Raw genomic sequence first — 21,389 nt, forward strand, 5'->3', positions numbered from 1 at the left:
GTTAAAGTCAAGTTGGTTCAAAAGTCTTCTATTACCTATAACGATTGTTTTGGATTTTGATTCATTAATTTTCAATCCATGTTGTGCTGTCCAGAGTGAGACAGCAGTCAGGTCCTCATTCATAAGAGTAACTGCTTCACCAAAGTTATCAGTCTTGAAATGTCTATAAATCTGTAGGTCGTCTGCATAAAGATGATATCTGGAGTGTCTGAGTCGGTCAGTTACGTCATTTACATACAAACTAAACAGTAGTGGTCCCAAAACTGAACCCTGAGGTACCCCCCTGTTGACCACCCTCCATCGAGACGTGCTGTCCAATCGAACACACTGCTGTCTGTCAAGAAGGTATGACCTCACCCATGCCACACTACTCTCAGAAAAACCATAATTTTTCAGTTTTTTCAGAAGCAGCGGGTGATAGATACAATCGAATGCCTTGCTCAAGTCAATCAACACCATCAGTGTAGACTGTCTCCTATCCATAGCCATTCGAATGTCATCTGAGACACAGAGCAAAGCTGATGTGGTGCTGTGTCCTCCTCGGAATCCAGACTGATGTTCGCTGATGATTCCTTTCCGAGTAATATAGCCACTTATTTGCTTATGAGCAAGCCTCTCCTGACCCTTAGACAAGACAGACAGTATGCCGACCGGCCGATAATCAGAAGGAGAAGTGGGATCAGGAACTTTGTTGAATGGAATGATCATGGAAAATTTGAATGCAGATGGGAAGCTGGAGGTCATAAATGAAGTATTGTATAAATGTGTGATAAACGGAGAAATGAGAGGCAGAATTAGTTTGATGAATCTCACTGGAAGTGCATCGGCGCCGACAGCATTACTCTTAATATCACAGATTGATCTAATGACATCCATCTGCGTTACTGCTGCCAAGTGAAACTCATCATCACACCGTAACACCTCATAATTATTGGAATACTCGTAGGCCAAATCCAAACTCACCGGAACCTGAGAGAAGTGACAGTTCAATTCTTCAACAGTATGTCTGACCACCAACTTGGACTTATCCTTGCCTGCCCCGAGAGACTTTAAAGCGCGCCATTTGGAAGCCATTGATCTATTAGAGTTCAACAAATTTTTGAAATATTGACTTTTGGAATTTCTAATTAACTGTTTACATCTATTTCTTTTTGCTTTGTATTACACAGCTGGAAATTATTCTGTCTCTCTCCACACACGCATCTTCTGTTTCGACAGACGACGAAATTATCATCTGTTTTTCCAAGGATGAATAATTGTTATCATTTTCATGTCCTTCAGCGAGTTTTCCCAGGGATGAGACCTAGTGCAATCGAATTTTTATATCATAAGCCTACTATGTTCCAAATTTCGAGATCCGTTGAACATATTGGGGTACCTTAATTTTTTTCGGAAAGCAATACTTTCCGTACCTATGGTAATAGGGCAAGGAAAGTAATAGTATATTTCGCACCTAGAGCAGAAAATGAAAACATTTTTGCCTGTGGTGCGAACGCTATTTTTCGCCACACACAAAAATAAACAATATATATATATATATATATTATATATATATATATATATATATATATATATTATATATATATATATATGAGAATAGTTGTTTACTAAGCACTTCCGAAAGCAGAAGTGGAAGGTGATAGCTCTAGCAAATCTGAGGTAATCTGAATATCAGGAAATTGTGCAAGTATTTTTATTTTTTATTCTGATTTGTCTAAATAACCTAAAAGATGATGTTCAATTATGTGGGAGGTTGAGTTTATACTTTTTTATTCTTTCAAATTACGATAAGATGATATTATTATAAATGTTTTAATTATTGAATAATGAACACGAATAATGAAATGTTTTTTGATCACCTTTCTTAATTCCATGTTAGCGACTGGAAAGGGTATTCTTTCCGGCCTAGGCCGGAAAGAAACCTGTTCTGACGTCAGACGAGAGTCGTCTGCAAACAATGTCTTTCAGATCTACGTAGGGACTGGAAAACAGCTGCTTTCTGTGAAAATAGTTTTCTCCAAAAAATTACAATACACTCATTGGTGTACGAATTTAATCCTCTAGAATTTTCTAAACTTTAAGAATGTCTGTATGAGAACCTTGGATGGATGGATAGATGCCACAAGTATTTTGCTTATTCCAATAACTTGGGTAGTTTTCTCAGCCACGTCAGGCATCTTGATGCTTTTGAATACTATATGCGAATTTCGACCTGAAAAAGAACGTCCAATTAGAACGCACAAATATGTCGACAATAATTTTAGCCTACTGATGTGATCAGGCTTATTTTTTCAACGATCAAAAACAAATCAACGCAACGACTTGAAATGCACGCTTCTCGATCATTTTATGTAGTGTGCTTATTGAACGAGCGTTACAGTGAGTTCTCACTTTTGACGTTCACACCAAAGTTATTAACAAACAATTTTTTCCGTCCTTATAGATTCTATTAGATTGAACGGAACTTGACAAACACATATGTTCTTCAAGTGTACGATAAGCTATGTTTAATCTAATAGAATCTATAAGGACGGAGAAATAAACATTTTGTTAATAACTTTGGTGTAAACAGCTTGACTGAAGGCCAAAGTCGTTGTCCGACTGTGTGTATGTTCTACAATAACTTGAGCAAGAATTGATCAATCATGTTCAAATTTTGAAAACGTAGCCTATTCTTCGAACCTTTTCACAGGTCAAGTTCGTTAGACAACAAAATTTACTCACTCCTTTGTACTTTTTCAGGATATAAGAATATTGAGAGTGTATAAGAAAAAAATTGTTATGATTCAGTCAGCTGGATAATTCATCGCATGCAATAAATTACTACAGTTTTTCCAATAATTCGTTCATAACATCAGCTGAGGCTATTTGGGAGCTATCACACGCGCTGACACATGATTACAGCTGGTTAATATTAGATGTTGAAACGACAAATATTTCAATTCAAATAGGATCCTCAATGAAACCCACTGTCAAATGATTCTTGTAAGAGAAATATTTAGCTGTTTTAATAATTTTCATCTACTCTGTATAATTGAAAGTTGTGGGTTTCAAAGATTACAATACAACAGTTCTTGATCGAGTTCTTCAACCCAAGGGGTCACTAGTTTTAAAACTATTTTTGAAGACAGTAAATTTGTTGAATGTCGATTGTTGGAACATAATATTGTGCCGGTTGCACAAAAGCCACATTAATACCACGAGAACCAATCATCAGAGAAGCCGTTCTTTAAAAAAGCCTTCTCTGACTGGTTCTCGTGAAATTAATCACGGTTAAAATTTAACCGGCTATTTTGCAACTGTGCCAATGACATCGAGATGGATTAAAACCGTGCAGAAAGCTGCGTTTACACCAAAGTTATTTAAAAAAATGTTTATTTTTCCGTCCTTATAGTTTCTATTAGATTAAACGGAGTTTGACAAACACATATTATGTTCAATCTAATAGAATCTATACAGACGGAAAAATAAACATTTTGTTAATAACTTTGGTGTCAGCCATTTAACTTTAGTCGGCCATTTTAGCCTATTGACGTTAGCAGACTTATTTTTTCAATGATCAAAACCAATCAAATGACTCGAATGCACGTTTTTCAATAATTTCGTGACAAGTAATGCAGTTTGTCTAATTTGAAACTATTTCTGGTTCACCTCTTGCTGAAGATTGCGTCAATGTTTTGAACAAACAAGCCGGGTCTTGAAGACAGAAATCATACAAGTCCTACAGTTGAAGTCGTGGCATCCTGTGATCCTGAGCAGCAGTTGACAGGTCTAGCCTATCTTCAGTCTGTCTTTTTGCAGCCTTCAGCAGTTCTCTTTCAACATTACCACCACCCACTGTAAGTAGACATTATTTATTGTCCTGAGCGTTAAATTTACTATAAATAGAAATTCAAGCCATCTTTTTATACTTGCTTGGGTTGCACCAATTTTGTTTCCAACATGAGACACTCACCTCTGAAATATAACGTACTTTGATGTAGACCTACAATTATTTGTTTTCAAATTTGAAATTCTTTTTTCTTTGAAAAATTTTTATTCCATTTCACTACCTAATTACACATTCCCGTAGTGTTCCATTATATTACTTGAAATGTAGGTTCTTTCGAATTCTTCTTCTGAAAAATTGAGGAATTTAATCTATCGTATCTTTTTTCTCCAATGTTTAAATGTTTATATGTTGCGCATTTACGGCGAAACGCGGTACAGTAATAGATTTCCAAGAAATTTTCAGGTATATTCCTTTTTAAATTGAGCGTTGACGTTTATACAAGGTTTTTGGAAATTTTGCATTTCAAGGATAATATAGAAGTAAAAAGGAGCCTCCTTCATATGCCAATATTAGAGTAAAAATCAGACTACCGTATAGATTTATTCATCATAAATCGACTGCCATGACGCATGCAATTCAATATCTCAATGTAACTTGGTGAAAAATCAGCAGCTGTGTAGACTATTAATTGCATGCCTCATTGATTGCAATTTTTAAGCAATATAAAATGAACTATTGATTGCGTGTAATAACGCATGCAATTATAACTGAAACAACGTAGTATTGTCTGGAACTTTCTCTGCTTTGAACTCAGGCTAACCTGTTGCCAGTATGTCTTGGAGGAGATAAGCTCTTGATGTTAGCATTTTTGATACACCAACCCGAACAGCCATTAGCCGTTTTCACATCGATATCACGTCAACACGACATACATACAGGATTTACTCTGATGGACTGTATAAGAGGTGGCTGCGGTTTATGACTGCGCGAGGTCTACTGTTCACAGAACTACTAGTATCTTATGAAGTGAATAACAAGAGATTACAATGAAATATCACGTCTTTCAAACACAAAACTGTAGACCTCATTCTAATGACGATTCAAAGCGGAAAATCCTCTCTCTGCAGAGCAGTTGGTGACTGCTCAGCTTAGAAGAATATTCTTACGGCTACTTTAAGATTTGTGAAAGTCAACTTCAATTCATGTTCTATAATTTATTCAAACACGTCATGGATTCTACCAAGTTCTTCCTGTTCTCCATAAATTTTGAAGTGCAGACATTCATTTTCAAATTCACTTCTCATGTCATCAGGGTAGGAGGCATAAAGTTTGTTTCCAGCTTGTGGTATGGCCTCTTTCTGTAATTCTTCTTGAACAAAAGCAGAGAGTATAGTATTTGAATCTTATAAGTTACATTTTCAAAAGAGATATCAGCTTATAATGTTTTAAAAAATCAGAATTACAAGATAAATTGCAAGCACACCCCCTTTTTATGTCTATATTGACTGGATTATAATAGTTTATAAATATTCTAATATAGAATAGAATAGAAAAAACGTTTATTGAATAAATAAGCTACCTTAAGCGAACCTCAAAGAGGCTGCTTGACAAGGTACTATTATACAAAACATGTAAATTCAAATAAAATTATACATATAATATCAGTGAACTTTATTTTTACTTAACAGTTAAATTCACTTATCAGTTTATTACACTGTCAAATTTACTTAACAGTTAAAATTATCATGATATTAATTAATTAATTGTTGGCTCAGCTCTCAAAAATCTAAAGAGTATTATAATATATAGTCAACCTGAACTTACAGTACATACAAAAAATAGAACAGAATGAATTACAACAATACAATACATTAGTAATGAGTTACATTATGTTACATCTAAAGTTTAATTATTCAATCAAATCTCTAAATTTCTTTTCAACAGGCGCATATTAACAAACTCAGCACAATTATCGGGTAAACCATTGAAAGTTCTTGGTACAATGTAGATTAAGGTGTTTCTGGCTAAATTATTCGAAGTAAATGGTACAACATACCTCTCATTCCTTAAATCATATCGATCAACTTTCATAACTAAATATTTTTTGCAGAAGTAATTTTCTAAAATCAAAGTAAACAGAAATATACCTTTTATATTCAAAACCTTGCATCTATTCAAAAGGTTATAATATGAAATATCTCCCTGAGAATTGCTGACCAAACGTTAAATCTTCCTCTGTACCGAAGATATTCTCCTCAGATAAACATTGCTAGCAAATCCCCACCCTTGCAATCCATATCTCATAACAGACTCTCCCAAGGCTATATACATCATCCTCTTCACTTTATTAGGTATCAAATCTTCAATATAATTCATTTTGGCCAATACCTGTTTGAGTCTATTACAAACATTTTTTATATGAATATCCCAACGAAAATGACTGTCAACTGTTACTCCTAAATACCTACTTATAATTTATACAATTCGATATAAACTGACAATCTCTTGTACATATGAAAATATCTTGCTCCTGCAGTTGGAAACATTCACAGCAATGGTGCTTAATTTTGGGCTCCCTAATTCTTTTCATGTAGGATGAGGTTATATGTAGCACCTTGGTTTTGGTGACATTTATATTTAGACAATTATCATGAGACCATTTAGCTAGAGTATTGGTATCATGTTGTAACCGGGTTTCGGCCACATCTAACGATTTATGAGAGGAAATCAACAAAATATCATCTGCAAACATAAAAATCTTACAGTGAATCAAATATCTAGTTCAGTCATTTGTTTAAAGTAAAAACAGCAAAGGTCCCAGGACTGATCCTTGAGGCACTCCCACATTTGAAGTCCTCTCTTGAAGTCCTTAAATAGTTCCCAATTTAAACAACAAATTTTCTATTCTCCAGATAACTTTTAAATAACCTGAGTCCTCCTATACCAACACTAGATATATAGCTTTTGTAATAAAATTTTATGATCTATAGTGTCGAATGCTTTTGAAAAATCTATAAAAAGACAACGGTTATGAACATTATCCTTCAAGTTACCATATATATAATTAGAAAAATTTGAAAACAATTTATTTGTACCTAACCCTTTCATAAAACCATATTGAAAATCATTGATGATATTATGCTTATGCAAGAATAAATTCATCCTCTCGGCAATATATTTTTCGAAAATTTTTTCAAAAATTGCTAATATGGCAATTGGCCTAAAATTCTTAAAAATAGAGAATTCACCATTTTTATGGATGGGTCAGACAACAGAAACTTTCATAAGGTCAGGTATACTTTGGGATTTGATAATTTTATTTATAAGCAATTGTAAAAATGAAACCATGTCATCCTTCAAGAACAATATATCTTTTAACCTTATATTATCAAAACCAGGTGATTTATTTCTATCAATTTTTGCCAGTTCTCTACTCACAAATTGCGCTGATACTAAAAATAAAAAGAAACTACAATTGATAGAGATATCTTCTACATCACCTAACGAAAACTTAAATCCGCAAGAATATAACATAATAATAAAATTATAATAATATGTATTAATTCATTTGAAAATAAGTACCTAGTATAGGACGGTGATTATTATCTCTAGACCCAGCCATTATCAAGCATGCCTTATCGCTTGATAAATGACCGTTTAGTTGACGGTCTTTCCAACTCGTAACAGTAAAATAATTTCCCTTGTGTCAATTCTCATATTTCAGGCGATAATACGAGAAAATTCATCACAGAATCTATATGCAAAATTTCAAGTTAATCACTTGATAGTCCAGTCAATGAATGCTCAAAAAATCTGGTGTGGCACACTCACACAACTTTCCTTGCCGTTATGAAAATTGATTACGTGACGCTAGTGTTCCCGCGCATCTCAAGTCTACTATTCAAAGATTTGAGCCAGCTGGTGACAGGGTAATAACGCTGGAGGCACACGAGGTCTGCTATCTCTTTATAGTGAATCATTCAATAGAATCAACAGTTGCCAACAGTTTGCAATTGTATAATCACATTTTCTCGAATTTCGAGCTTATTTTTAATTCTAGGTGAAAATGTTACTGAACATTAATTGTAGGGATTCTCATGCTCAATCTATTCCACTCGGCATTTTTTGTTTAAATTGTAACTGAAGCATGATAATTGAGAATCTAAAATCAAACTTTGCATAGATGGGGCGCAGCTCCTGAAATTTTTACAGATATCGGACTTATATGGCAGTTGATAGAGCTTATCGATGACTATTTCAGGTATAACTTTAATCAAAATCGTTGGAGCCGTTTTCGAGAAAATCGCGAAGAACCCTGTTTTTGACAAAATTTTCGCCATTTTAGCCGCCATCTTGAATCGCATTTTATCGAAATTGTTCGTGTCGGTCCTTATATTGTAAGGACCTTACGTTCCAAATTTCAAGTCATTCTGTTAATTGGGAGATGAAATATCGTGTACACAGACGCACATACACTCATACACACATACACCAATACCAAAAAACCACTTTTTTAAAAGTTGTGAGCAAATATAGAATAAAATTGTGGCAAATGTGGTTTTTTCAAATGACACATCTCACACCTTCAAGAGTGGATATCTTGAAAACTGAAGGAGATATTATATGAAAGTTGTAAAATGATTAGGTATTGTAGGTAATTATGTAAGCTTCAATTTGTTATATGACAGTCAAGTCCTTAGGATACATAGTTTTTGAGCTTTATGCTAGAAACCAAAAAATGGTACCTTTAAACTACCTCCACTCCCTTAGCACAGTGGGTAGGGGTGGGGACTTTTGATATGTTTACCTCCTTACTACCCTAAACAGAACTGCGGGGTCAAAAATTGTCTTCCCAACTTTTCCCTCTATAACCTTCCCTTGACTGGACTATGAGTAGGCGTAGTTCAGACGTGATGATTCGTCCATTTGTGAATTTCATATCCCGTACATAAGCCTATTTTATTCTTTCTTATATTATAGATTTCATTGAAATTTGAGATGGAGTTACAAAATTCCAAAGCTCCATATTATGTCTTTATTATTTTGGTAGATGCTGTTTAATGTTAAAAAACTGGATCTGATTTCTCAGGGGTTTATTGACATGGTAAATTTTCTTTTGCAGTTGCAGAATGGATACTTCCGTTGTTTACTTCATCAGTCTCTTCATTGTAAGTAGCAAACATAATAATAATAAATAAAATTTTTTTGGAATAATCATAGAAATAAGGATATTGTACGGCATCCAAAGTAAATACTTAGCGATTTCCATACAAGGGAATTTAATGCATAATAATAATAATAATAATAATAATAATAATAATAATAATAATAATAAAAATACTGATCCAAGATTAATCAGTAAAATAATGATAACATCGTGTGACCTGGCTGGCTCAGAGGTCTGGTGTCAGAGCTTTCAGGTCGCAACTGATCAATTTCAGGGCCTCTGGCTTGACCTAACCGACTGCTTTTTAGACAGCTGGGACCAACGATATAAACATATCGTTGAATCTGAATATCGTTTCATCTGAAACACAGGAGTGGCCCGAGTTAAATATCTTGCCCGGGCCAGGTTTTGAACCCAGGCTTCTGAATCATATAAAGCCAGCATCTGATCCCAGGGTCGGATCTAACAATTTTTCTTGGGGGGGGGGGGGCAAGCTTTACTGTTGGCGCCCCCCTCATAATCGACCATCGATCATCGACAACCGATTTACAAAAATGCAAGGGACTATTACTGTACTTATTTATTTATTTGAACAAAAACAAGTGAGCTACAAAGATATACATTAAAACAATTAGTTTTTTGTATGGCTATCTAGTGCAGCAGAATGGCAATAAAAATTGCCTTAGTATGCTGCACTTGTCAGCATGGTAGCTGAGTTGAAGTTCAGTCGAAGCTTTCTCGAAGGGCACTCAGCATCCTCATGAAGTCGATTTGTGGTAAAACAAAGTCAATAGCTGGTGACAAGATGTTGGCGATCTCGGTGCATCTTTCTACTGGAGAGACATCACTTTTGATGCATGGCTTGAAGGGTCGGTGCCTCCTGAACGCATGAGATGGCACAACAATCCCACACTCTCCACATATAGTGTCACATATATTAGTCATATATGAGGTTGAAATAGAGATTAGGTTGAATTAGAAGGCATTTTTAATGATAATAATAAATTATATTAAACTGATAATGTATTCAACCGAATAAGGTATTATTAATGATCATTTTACCAGAATTAGCTTCTATATAATTTTTTTTGAACTTAAACAGTCCTATGGGGCAGAGTGGGACAATTTTCCTGGGGCACAGTGGTACTATGTTGATGTAGGTGATTTTGTATTGGTCAAAGTTTGTAGGAAAAAATTGGTCAATTATTATGCTGCAGAAATAGTTGAAAAACTGATGACAGTGACTACTGTGTTAAATACTTGAAGAGAATCTTACCAGGGTTCAAATTTGTCAAAGGAGAAGAAAAAACTTACTTTGCATTGGAAGGTGATGTTGAACTGAAACTTCCTCCTCCTCCTCCTACAACACATGGTAGCACAGGAACAATGATGCAACAAATGTCATTAATGTTGAATTGTCTAGATTCTCATCCCTCCTAAGGTAACTGATATAAAGAGTGTCAAATAAATTAGTTTTCACATTATAGACAGAATTTTAATTCTAGTGTCTCAGTGTAACCCAAAGGCTGTCCCACTGTGCCTCATTACAGTGGACCACATTGTAAGGGTTTGAATTTTTTTTCCATATTTGCATAGTTATACAAATAAAATAAAAATATAATTATGAAAGTAGGACTTCCACTCTACATGTTAGTGTATTTTTGGTCCTACTAAACTGATATTTCAATACAATAAAGAATTCAAGACCACAAACTGTCCCACTGTACCCCACTCTCCCCTATTATAGATACATAGGCTGCCAGCATACTTGTATCAAAACTCATGTATCGAAACATGAGCTTCCTGTATTGAAACACATAGATTGATACACATTGCTACCAGCATAACAATTTCTCCATGAGCTTCCTTTATACAAACACATTTCACAACAATGTATACCGAATGAAATTTCATGTCCCATGAATGGAATTTGAACATCAATATTCTGAAAAATTGGAATTTGGGATTCAAGGTGCACGAGATTGATATCTAGTTTTGGAATCTATGTGAAAAATTTGGAGATCTAAAGCATCCCCGTTTCTCCATTATTCAAACCACAAGTTGACATGAACAAATCGAAACCCTACTCTCTTTTATCATTATTACTTATAACACTATAACACACAGGAGTAAAACTAGACAAAACTATAAACTGATGAACTACTACCTGATAAAAAAATTATATAGAAATATAACAAGTGCACATTAAGTCACTAACTAGTATAAATAACTGTTTAAGAATAACTGTCACCAAGAATGATAACTATATAAACAACTGCAGAAGTCTATATCACTTTATCACTTGTCTGTCTCAATCAGAAGTAGCAAATGATTCGACTCTGGTTCCTGACTAACTTCCGACTGAGAAGCACCATTAATACAAGGCCTTCAGAAGTCCCTAGAAGGGTTTGGAGTTGGCGAACGCATCTGCCTTATCACAGCGCGTGAAGGGTGACCAATCGCAGCACATGTGAGCTACCAGAAGGTTCCAGGAGGCGTTTGCCATTGGTCAACAGCTCCGTGCGCAAAAACCGAACAAACGGGAATGATCTAGATCTAGAAGCCCCATGCCTCTGCCATCCATGCCCCCTGCCAGCCTTTTCAATGCTTATTCATAACACTATATAAATAATACTGTATAAAGTACTTGTATTAAATTTATAGAAACATTTTTTTCCTCCACCCACTGTCTAAAAGTTGATACCTCCCCGCTGGTCGAATTCCCCAATCACCACATGCTCGCTTTGAGTACCCCCCTATCAGTTGATGTGGCAGAGATGCTCATCAGTGTTAGACTGAGTAGTTCCAGTCTGCACCGCCAGGCGGCGCCAGCCACTACTCCAGTGGAAGCCAGCCTCCTATAGGCCGAAGGTGCTCGGCCAATGGTGAGAGAGGAACCGGTTTGATCCGCTATAAAATGAGACAATTCCAGCCTCTAGTAGTCAGTCACCACCCAGCCACCAGCTTGACCAGACCAAGGGAGCCACAGCGAGTCCTGCCGAGAACCCTGCCTACTCATTCCAGGACCAAGTCCAGCTGATGTCCAACAGGAAGCCAGCCAGGAGCTGTCAGCAGCAGTTGGGGAAGAAGATCCAATGCAGGTTGCAGGAGGAAGGACGGCGGCTGGCACAGACAACACTCTGCAAGCTCCAGGTAAGGCGCAGCAACGATTGTCTTGCAGCTAATGCTGACTTTGAGACTGGTGCTGTCGGCTGTGGCGATTGTCTTGCGGCTAAGGCTGACTTTGAGACTACCACAGCTAGCCACAGGGATTGTCTCGCGACCTATGCTGACTTTGAGACTCCTGTGGCAACTACTGGAGCAGCTGGCAAACACCTCAGCTAAGGTGCAGCACCGATTGTCTTGCAGCTGGTCTCGGCAACTGTCTCGGTGGAGATGGACTTACAAGGAAGAAAACTCCTTCCTCCACATCGAGGAAATGTTGACTAACATTAAATGACCAGATTCTCAAAAGCCCTTTATTCTTCAAACAGACACCAGTAAAATAGAAATTGGTGCAGTTTTATACTAAGAAGTTGAAGGAGCCAGGAGAATAATCGCCTTCGCCAGTGCAAAACTAAATGCCACTGAGCAGAATTATCATAGCAATCAACAAGAATGCCTCACAGTAGTCTGGGCAATCAAATGCTACCGCCCTTACTTAGAAGGAAAAAAATTCATACTTTGCACAGATAACCAAATTATCACCTGGCTGCATGCAACAGGGGACAGTCAAGCCAAACTCACATGATGGGCTCTCCTCCTGCAGGAATTCTTCTCCACATTGGGATACTGTCCTGGGGAAGAAAACCAGTTGGCAGATGCACTATCTTGTCAGCCCAGCCCAGATGAACTCAACCAAGAGTGCCATCACCTCGAATGAACCATGCCGCTGGAATTTAAGCTGACTGACATCAAGCTGGCCACTCTAACAGCCATGAGTACCGAAACCGAGCTCTGCAAAGAAATAAGGCTAGCCCAAACCACAAATGCTCCAATCAAGGCCCAGATTCAACAATGGCTCGAGATCAAATCTTTACCCTTCAAAGAACAGTTCCAAGCTGATTAAAACTTCCTCTACTGTTACTGCCTACACAATCGCTTATGGAAGAAGGGAATTCACGACCAAGAGTGGAGAGTTGTAATACTGTCTAAGATCAGAAGCCGACTCCTGTTCCATTGCCATGATGATGACCTCAGTGGACACCCAGGAGGAGATGAAACATACCGAGCCCTTGCTACATACAACACCTGGTCCCAGATGAAGGTGCACGTCTACACCTATGTACACAATTGCATGGTATGTAGTTGCACAAAAGATTATAATCAAACCCAGGACCCAGAACAACAACCACGATGACCAACATGACCGTGAAAGATGATCTGCCTTGATTTAATTGGCCCCTATCCCCTATCCAAGCAGCGGAATCATTTTATACTTGTGGTAACCGACTCCTTCTCAAGATGGATAGAGGCCTACCCTTTGGCCAACAGTGAAGCCAAAATCATTCGACACATGCTGAAAACACACTTCTTCCTTGGATGAGGCTATCCAAAAATCTTACTTTTCAACAACGGCTACCAGTTCAAAGGGAGTACTTGGATGGAACACTGTCATGAGTGGGAAACCATCCACTTCACCAAGCCCATCTATCATGCATGAGCAAATCCGACAGAAAGATGTAACCAAGAATTAAAGAAAGGATTGAGCATTTGCCTACAGGAGCAATACCAAGAGGGGGGTGGAAAATTACCTGCAATATTGTTCATGCTATGCAATTGCCAGAATTCTGCCACCAAGTACAGCCCCAGCAAGGTACTTCTCGGACACAGCCTCTCTTGTCTAGGAGAATGGATCTATTGGTCTTCCACCACTGGGGAACGGTACAAAGCTGAGGTAAATCAACACCTCAACACCATAACCACCACTCAACAACAAGCCAAGCACCATCAGGAGTGATACATATCAGTCAATGCAACTTCCGATGTCGAGTCTCTGCCCTGTTACCAGCTAGGAGACTTGGTGCTCACCAGGAACCATCAGCTGTCCAACAAGGCCCAGAGATGGTTTCGCCCCGAAATAGAAAATACCTTACTCAGTCGCACATCAACAAGGAGCAGTCTACTGGATCACCCGTGGCAACAAAGTCATCAAGGTATGTAAGGACCAGTTGCAACTAGCCCCTGCAAACGCAGTTAACAATGCCGACTTCCACCAATAAGATTAAAACCCTTATAGTCAATCTAATTTTCATGAGAAGCAAGAATTATCACTTGTACTCAACTAATGTAAATAGCTTTTGGCTTAATCATACTAAAACTGTATCTATTTTGCATCTTTGACTACAATAAATCACTCGCTCACGGCTCTCTTGAACAGGGGGGGATTGATACATCCCTGCTGGTTGATTTCCCTACATCATCACGTGCTAGCTTTGAGTACCTCCCTACCTGTTGATGCGTCAGAAGTGTTAGACTGAGTAGTTCCAGTCTACACTGCCAGGTGATGCCAGCCACTAATCCAGTGGAAGCCAGCCTCCTATAGGCCAAAGGCGCTCTGCCAATGGTAGGAGAGGAACCGGTTTGATCTGTTATAAAACAGGACAATTCCAGCCTCTTGTAGTCAAGTCGCGCTCGAGACACCAAGCAGGTAGCTTCAGAGCAGCTCTGCAGAAGAAGAAGATGAAGAAGAAGAAGAAGAAGAAGAAGAAGAAGAAGAAGAAGAAGAAAAAAGAAGACAGAATGCATCCTGGGTCGACCCTTCCCTCAGCCAAGAGGACCACCCAGAGGGCCACCCACAAAGGGGTAGGCACAGTGAAGAGAAGGGAAAGACTGACCATGCTAACAGACAGTTCCTTGCCCCATCTCACACCCATCAAGGCAAGAGGGGTTACACCTTTGACCTCACCCTCCACTACCCCAACCAGCATCAACAACAATGCTCAACCTGCTGACTACCTACAACTCTAGTCAAGTGAGGTGGCAACAGCTCCCTCCACCCCGCCACCAACCAGCGATGACCACTCACAGCTTTCCAAATACGCAGCTGTGGTGGTGACACCACCACTACCTCACCGCCCAGTGATGCAGAGAAGGAGGGCCCCTTCATCCTCATCCCACCAGAGAGATGCAGCAAACAAAATTCTTCCTTGGATGAGGCTATCCAAAAATCTTACTTTTCAACAACGGCTACCAGTTCAAAGGGAGTACTTGGATGGAACACTGTCATGAGTGGGAAACCATCCACTTCACCAAGCCCATCTATCATGCATGAGCAAATCCGACAGAAAGATGTAACCAAGAATTAAAGAAAGGATTGAGCATTTGCCTACAGGAGCAATACCAAGAGGGGGGTGGAAAATTACCTGCAATATTGTTCATGCTATGCAATTGCCAGAATTCTGCCACCAAGTACAGCCCCAGCAAGGTACTTCTCGGACACAGCCTCTCTTGTCTAGGAGAATGGATCTATTGGTCTTCCACCACTGGGGAACGGTACAAAGCTGAGGTAAATCAACACCTCAACACCATAACCACCACTCAACAACAAGCCAAGCACCATCAGGAGTGATACATATCAGTCAATGCAACTTCCGATGTCGAGTCTCTGCCCTGTTACCAGCTAGGAGACTTGGTGCTCACCAGGAACCATCAGCTGTCCAACAAGGCCCAGAGATGGTTTCGCCCCGAAATAGAAAATACCTTACTCAGTCGCACATCAACAAGGAGCAGTCTACTGGATCACCCGTGGTAACAAAGTCATCAAGGTATGTAAGGACCAGTTGCAACTAGCCCCTGCAAACGCAGTTAACAATGCCGACTTCCACCAATAAGATTGAAACCCTTATAGTCAATCTAATTTTCATGAGAAGCAAGAATTATCACTTGTACTCAACTAATGTAAATAGCTTTTGGCTTAATCATACTAAAACTGTATCTATTTTGCATCTTTGACTACAATAAATCACTCGCTCACGGCTCTCTTGAACAGGGGGGGATTGATACATCCCTGCTGGTTGATTTCCCTACATCATCACGTGCTAGCTTTGAGTACCTCCCTACCTGTTGATGCGTCAGAAGTGTTAGACTGAGTAGTTCCAGTCTACACTGCCAGGTGATGCCAGCCACTAATCCAGTGGAAGCCAGCCTCCTATAGGCCAAAGGCGCTCTGCCAATGGTAGGAGAGGAACCGGTTTGATCTGTTATAAAACAGGACAATTCCAGCCTCTTGTAGTCAAGTCGCGCTCGAGACACCAAGCAGGTAGCTTCAGAGCAGCTCTGCAGAAGAAGAAGATGAAGAAGAAGAAGAAGAAGAAGAAGAAGAAGAAGAAGAGAAGAAGAAGAAGAAGAAGAAGAAGAAGAAGAAAAAGAAGACAGAATGCATCCTGGGTCGACCCTTCCCTCAGCCAAGAGGACCACCCAGAGGGCCACCCACAAAGGGGTAGGCACAGTGAAGAGAAGGGAAAGACTGACCATGCTAACAGACAGTTCCTTGCCCCATCTCACACCCATCAAGGCAAGAGGGGTTACACCTTTGACCTCACCCTCCACTACCCCAACCAGCATCAACAACAATGCTCAACCTGCTGACTACCTACAACTCTAGTCAAGTGAGGTGGCAACAGCTCCCTCCACCCCGCCACCAACCAGCGATGACCACTCACAGCTTTCCAAATACGCAGCTGTGGTGGTGACACCACCACTACCTCACCGCCCAGTGATGCAGAGAAGGAGGGCCCCTTCATCCTCATCCCACCAGAGAGATGCAGCAAACAAAATTCTTCCCTCCACTGGTATTTCCAGTACCAGAAAAATGGAATAAAATATCAGATAAAATAGCTTCAAAAACTTCTTCTAAAACTACCTTGAAGGGTGGTAACTATATGCTAAAAATCACCAGTGAAACTGACTTTGCCACAGTAAAGTCAGTTTTAGTGGAGGAGAAAATCCCATCCCACACCTCCAGCTCTGAGTGCAATTCTGAGCTGGAGGTTGTCCTCGGAGGCCTTCACTGGAGGATTTCAAAAAAATATACACTCTATCTCCTATTAGCTCTGTACAGGTTCAAATTGAACCCTACAGACCAAGGCCCGGCCTACCTCAGTGCTTTAAATGTCAGAGGTTTGGTCACAGCTCAGTGTGTGAAATCTGAACACTGAAAAACCAATCTGTGTAAACTGTCGGGGCAGTCACACAGCAAACTATAGAGGGTGTATTATATACATGTATAATAATACAAACTATAAAAAAGGTATTCTCAGCCATGCATGCATTGAAGAAAATGCACGACATTCTCCCTAGAAACATTAAATTATTATTGGTTCAATCTCTCATCTTCCCACATTTTTAATGTATTGTAATTCTGTTCTTAACGATATGCAAGTCACTCTGAATGATAAACTACAGTGTTGCCAAAATTATTGTCAACGTTTCGTCTACTCTCTCCAACGCCATGATCATATCACTCCAGCCCACATTGCTAGTTCAACATTGAAGCTTCCCCATCAAAGGCTTTTACCAATAGTCAAGCTTGTTAGAGATATCTTGAAATACGGTAATCCAAACTATTTTAAAGATGATTTAAAATTTGTCTCTGAAGGTAGGAGGATAGATGCTTCACATACTAGGACCGGAGAAAGTACTTTAAGGATACCCAATCATCGAACTACTATTTTCACAAAATCCTTCTTAGTCAGTGCCTGTCGTGCATGGAATGCACTTCCTGTTTCTATCAGGTCTATCGAGAGCCGAGCAAGCTTCATCCTGTCTTTAAAAAACATCTTTTGGAACAAATGACTGAAACTGTCCGGCCCTAGAACGATCACATGACAACCATCCCTCACCCATTCCACCAATATAAAACTTTAAACCTGTTATAGAACAAATGGTATATATATATATATATATATATTTCATATATATATATTCATCATTGTTATTTCAATTATCCACTGCATACTGCTGTATATTACTGAAAGTTGATAACCCTGATCTACTTCCAGCCTACTTCATTTTATTAATCAATTATTTGATCTTATCTACCTTTGTACGTTGAGTGAACCCATTTAATAAAATTTGTATATAAATATTTTATTAAATATATTCAAGTGTCCCCACACAGGGTAGCCTATAGGGAACACATATTAGAAATTAGGAAACAATATTGTATTTGATTTTTGGAATGCATTTGATTGTTTTTTTTTTTTAAATTGAATTTTTACCTAGAAGGGGCAGTGTTGAGTTACGGCCTATCCTTCCTCTTCTACAAGGGCAGTGTTGAGTTATGGCCTGTCCTTCCTTTTACCTAGAAGGGGCAGTGTTGAGTTACGGCCTATCCTTCCTCTACTACAAGGGGCAGTGTTAAGTTACGGCCTATCCTTTCTTTCACCTAAAAGGGGCAGTGTTGAGTTATGGCCTATCCTTCCTTTTACCTAGAAGGGGCAGTGTTGAGTTATGGCCTATACTTCCTCTACTACAAGGGGCAGTGTTGAGTTATGGCCTATCCTTCCTCTCCTACACAGAGCAGTGTTGAGTTATGGCCTATCCTTTCTTTCACCTAAATGGGGCAGGGTTAAATAACAGCCTATCCTTCCTCTCCTACAAGGGGCAGTGTTAAGTTACCGCCTATCCTTCCTCTCCTACAAGGGGAAGTGTTAAGTTACAGCCTATCCTTTCTTTCACCTAGAAGGGGCAGTGTTAAGTTATGGCCAATCTTCCCTCTACTACAAGGGGCAGTGTTGAATTATGGCCTATGCTTTCTTCCACCTGGAAGAGGCAGTGTTAAATTACAGCCTATCCTCCCACTCCTACAAGGGGCAGTGTTAAGTTACAGCTCATCATTCCTTTTACCTAAAAGAGGCAGTGTTGAATTATGACCCATCCTTCCTCTCCTGCAAGAGGCAGTGTTAAGTTACAGCCCAATCTGTGTAAACTGTCGGGGCAGTCACACAGCAAACTATAGAGGGTGTATTATATACATGTATAATAATACAAACTATAAAAAAGGTATTCTCAGCCATGCATGCATTGAAGAAAATGCACGACATTCTCCCTAGAAACATTAAATTATTATTGGTTCAATCTCTCATCTTCCCACATTTTTAATGTATTGTAATTCTGTTCTTAACGATATGCAAGTCACTCTGAATGATAAACTACAGTGTTGCCAAAATTATTGTCAACGTTTCGTCTACTCTCTCCAACGCCATGATCATATCACTCCAGCCCACATTGCTAGTTCAACATTGAAGCTTCCCCATCAAAGGCTTTTACCAATAGTCAAGCTTGTTAGAGATATCTTGAAATACGGTAATCCAAACTATTTTAAAGATGATTTAAAATTTGTCTCTGAAGGTAGGAGGATAGATGCTTCACATACTAGGACCGGAGAAAGTACTTTAAGGATACCCAATCATCGAACTACTATTTTCACAAAATCCTTCTTAGTCAGTGCCTGTCGTGCATGGAATGCACTTCCTGTTTCTATCAGGTCTATCGAGAGCCGAGCAAGCTTCATCCTGTCTTTAAAAAACATCTTTTGGAACAAATGACTGAAACTGTCCGGCCCTAGAACGATCACATGACAACCATCCCTCACCCATTCCACCAATATAAAACTTTAAACCTGTTATAGAACAAATGGTATATATATATATATATATATATTTCATATATATATATTCATCATTGTTATTTCAATTATCCACTGCATACTGCTGTATATTACTGAAAGTTGATAACCCTGATCTACTTCCAGCCTACTTCATTTTATTAATCAATTATTTGATCTTATCTACCTTTGTACGTTGAGTGAACCCATTTAATAAAATTTGTATATAAATATTTTATTAAATATATTCAAGTGTCCCCACACAGGGTAGCCTATAGGGAACACATATTAGAAATTAGGAAACAATATTGTATTTGATTTTTGGAATGCATTTGATTGTTTTTTTTTTTTAATTTGAATTTTTACCTAGAAGGGGCAGTGTTGAGTTACGGCCTATCCTTCCTCTTCTACAAGGGCAGTGTTGAGTTATGGCCTGTCCTTCCTTTTACCTAGAAGGGGCAGTGTTGAGTTACGGCCTATCCTTCCTCTACTACAAGGGGCAGTGTTAAGTTACGGCCTATCCTTTCTTTCACCTAAAAGGGGCAGTGTTGAGTTATGGCCTATCCTTCCTTTACTACAAGGGCAGTGTTGAGTTATGGCCTATACTTCCTCTACTACAAGGGGCAGTGTTGAGTTATGGCCTATCCTTCCTCTCCTACACAGAGCAGTGTTGAGTTATGGCCTATCCTTTCTTTCACCTAAATGGGGCAGGGTTAAATAACAGCCTATCCTTCCTCTCCTACAAGGGGCAGTGTTAAGTTACCGCCTATCCTTCCTCTCCTACAAGGGGAAGTGTTAAGTTACGGCCTATCCTTTCTTTCACCTAAAAGGGGCAGTGTTAAGTTATGGCCTATCCTTCCTCTACTACAAGGGGCAGTGTTGAATAATGGCTTATCCTTTCTTTCACCTGAAAGGGGTAGTGTTAAATTACAGCCTATCCTTCCTCTACTACAAGAGGCAGTGTTGAGTTACAGCCTATCCTTCCTTTTACCTAAGAGAGGCAGTGTTAAATTATGACCCATTCTTCCTCTCCTACAAGGGGCAGTGTTAAGTTATGGCCTATCCTTCCTCTACTACGAGGGGCAGTGTTGAGTTATGGCCTATCCTCTCTTTCACCTAAATGGGGCAGTGTTTGATTACAGCCTATCCTTTTTCTCCTACGAGGAGCAGTGTTAAGTTATGGCATATCTTTCCTTTTACCTAAGAGAGGCAGTGTTAAATTATAACCCATCCTTCCTCTCCTACAAGGGGCAGTGTTAAGTTATGGCCTATCCTTCCTCTACTACGAGGGGCAGTGTTAAGTTATGGCATATCCTTCCTTTCATCTAAAAGAGGCAGTGTTAAATTATGACCTATCCTCCCGCTACTACAAGGGGCAGTGTTGAGTTATGGCCTATCCTTTCTTCCACCTAAAAGGGGCAGTGTTTAATTACAGCCCATCCTTCCTCTCCTACAAGGGGCAGTGTTAAGTTACGGCCTATCCTTCCTCTCCCACAAGGGGCAGTGTTAAGTTACGGCCTATCCTTCTTTTCACCCAAAAGGGGCAGTGTTAAGTTATGGCCTATCCTACCTCTACTATGAGGGGCAGTGTTGAATTATGACCTATCCTTTCTTTCACCTGGAAAGGGGCAGTGTTGAATTATAGCCTATCCTTCCTCTCCTACAAGGGGCAGTGTTGAGTTACGGCCTATCCTTCCTCTCCTACAAGGGGCAGTGTTAAATAACAGCCCATCCTTCCTCTCCTACAAGGGGCAGTGTTAAGTTATGGCCTATCCTTTCTCTACTACAAGGGGCAGTGTTGAATTATGGCCTATCCTTTCTTTCACCCAAAAGGGGCAGTG

The 21,389-nt window shown here is 39.1% G+C and overlaps 3 protein-coding genes across 4 annotated transcripts in view; 1 reads left to right on the plus strand and 2 right to left on the minus strand.

The window, feature by feature from the left end:
- The window catches only part of LOC111058137 (sodium channel protein Nach), a 475,868-nt gene that overhangs the window by 218,451 nt on the left and 236,028 nt on the right, over positions 1-21,389 (minus strand). The window lies entirely within an intron of this gene.
- Positions 3,537-21,389, plus strand: part of LOC111048271 (uncharacterized protein DDB_G0283357) — a 101,706-nt gene continuing 83,853 nt past the window's right edge. The window contains exons 1-2 of one of the 2 annotated variants that reach the window (XM_039440759.1): positions 3,537-3,839; positions 8,895-8,940. In XM_039440759.1, the coding sequence (XP_039296693.1) occupies positions 8,902-8,940 (39 nt within the window). In that variant the 5' untranslated portion in view covers positions 3,537-3,839; positions 8,895-8,901. The remainder of the gene's footprint in view (positions 3,840-8,894; positions 8,941-21,389) is intronic. The other variant, XM_039440758.1, reaches the window with a different exon arrangement.
- LOC120354191 (piggyBac transposable element-derived protein 4-like) overlaps positions 9,678-21,389 on the minus strand; it is a 34,610-nt gene continuing 22,898 nt past the window's right edge. Inside the window, exon 2 of the mRNA XM_039440756.1 lies at positions 9,678-9,853. The gene's annotated coding sequence lies outside the window, so the exon portion shown is untranslated. The remainder of the gene's footprint in view (positions 9,854-21,389) is intronic.

Source organism: Nilaparvata lugens, chromosome 14, assembly GCF_014356525.2.
Source record: "Nilaparvata lugens isolate BPH chromosome 14, ASM1435652v1, whole genome shotgun sequence".
NCBI classification, from domain to species: Eukaryota; Metazoa; Arthropoda; class Insecta; order Hemiptera; family Delphacidae; genus Nilaparvata; species Nilaparvata lugens.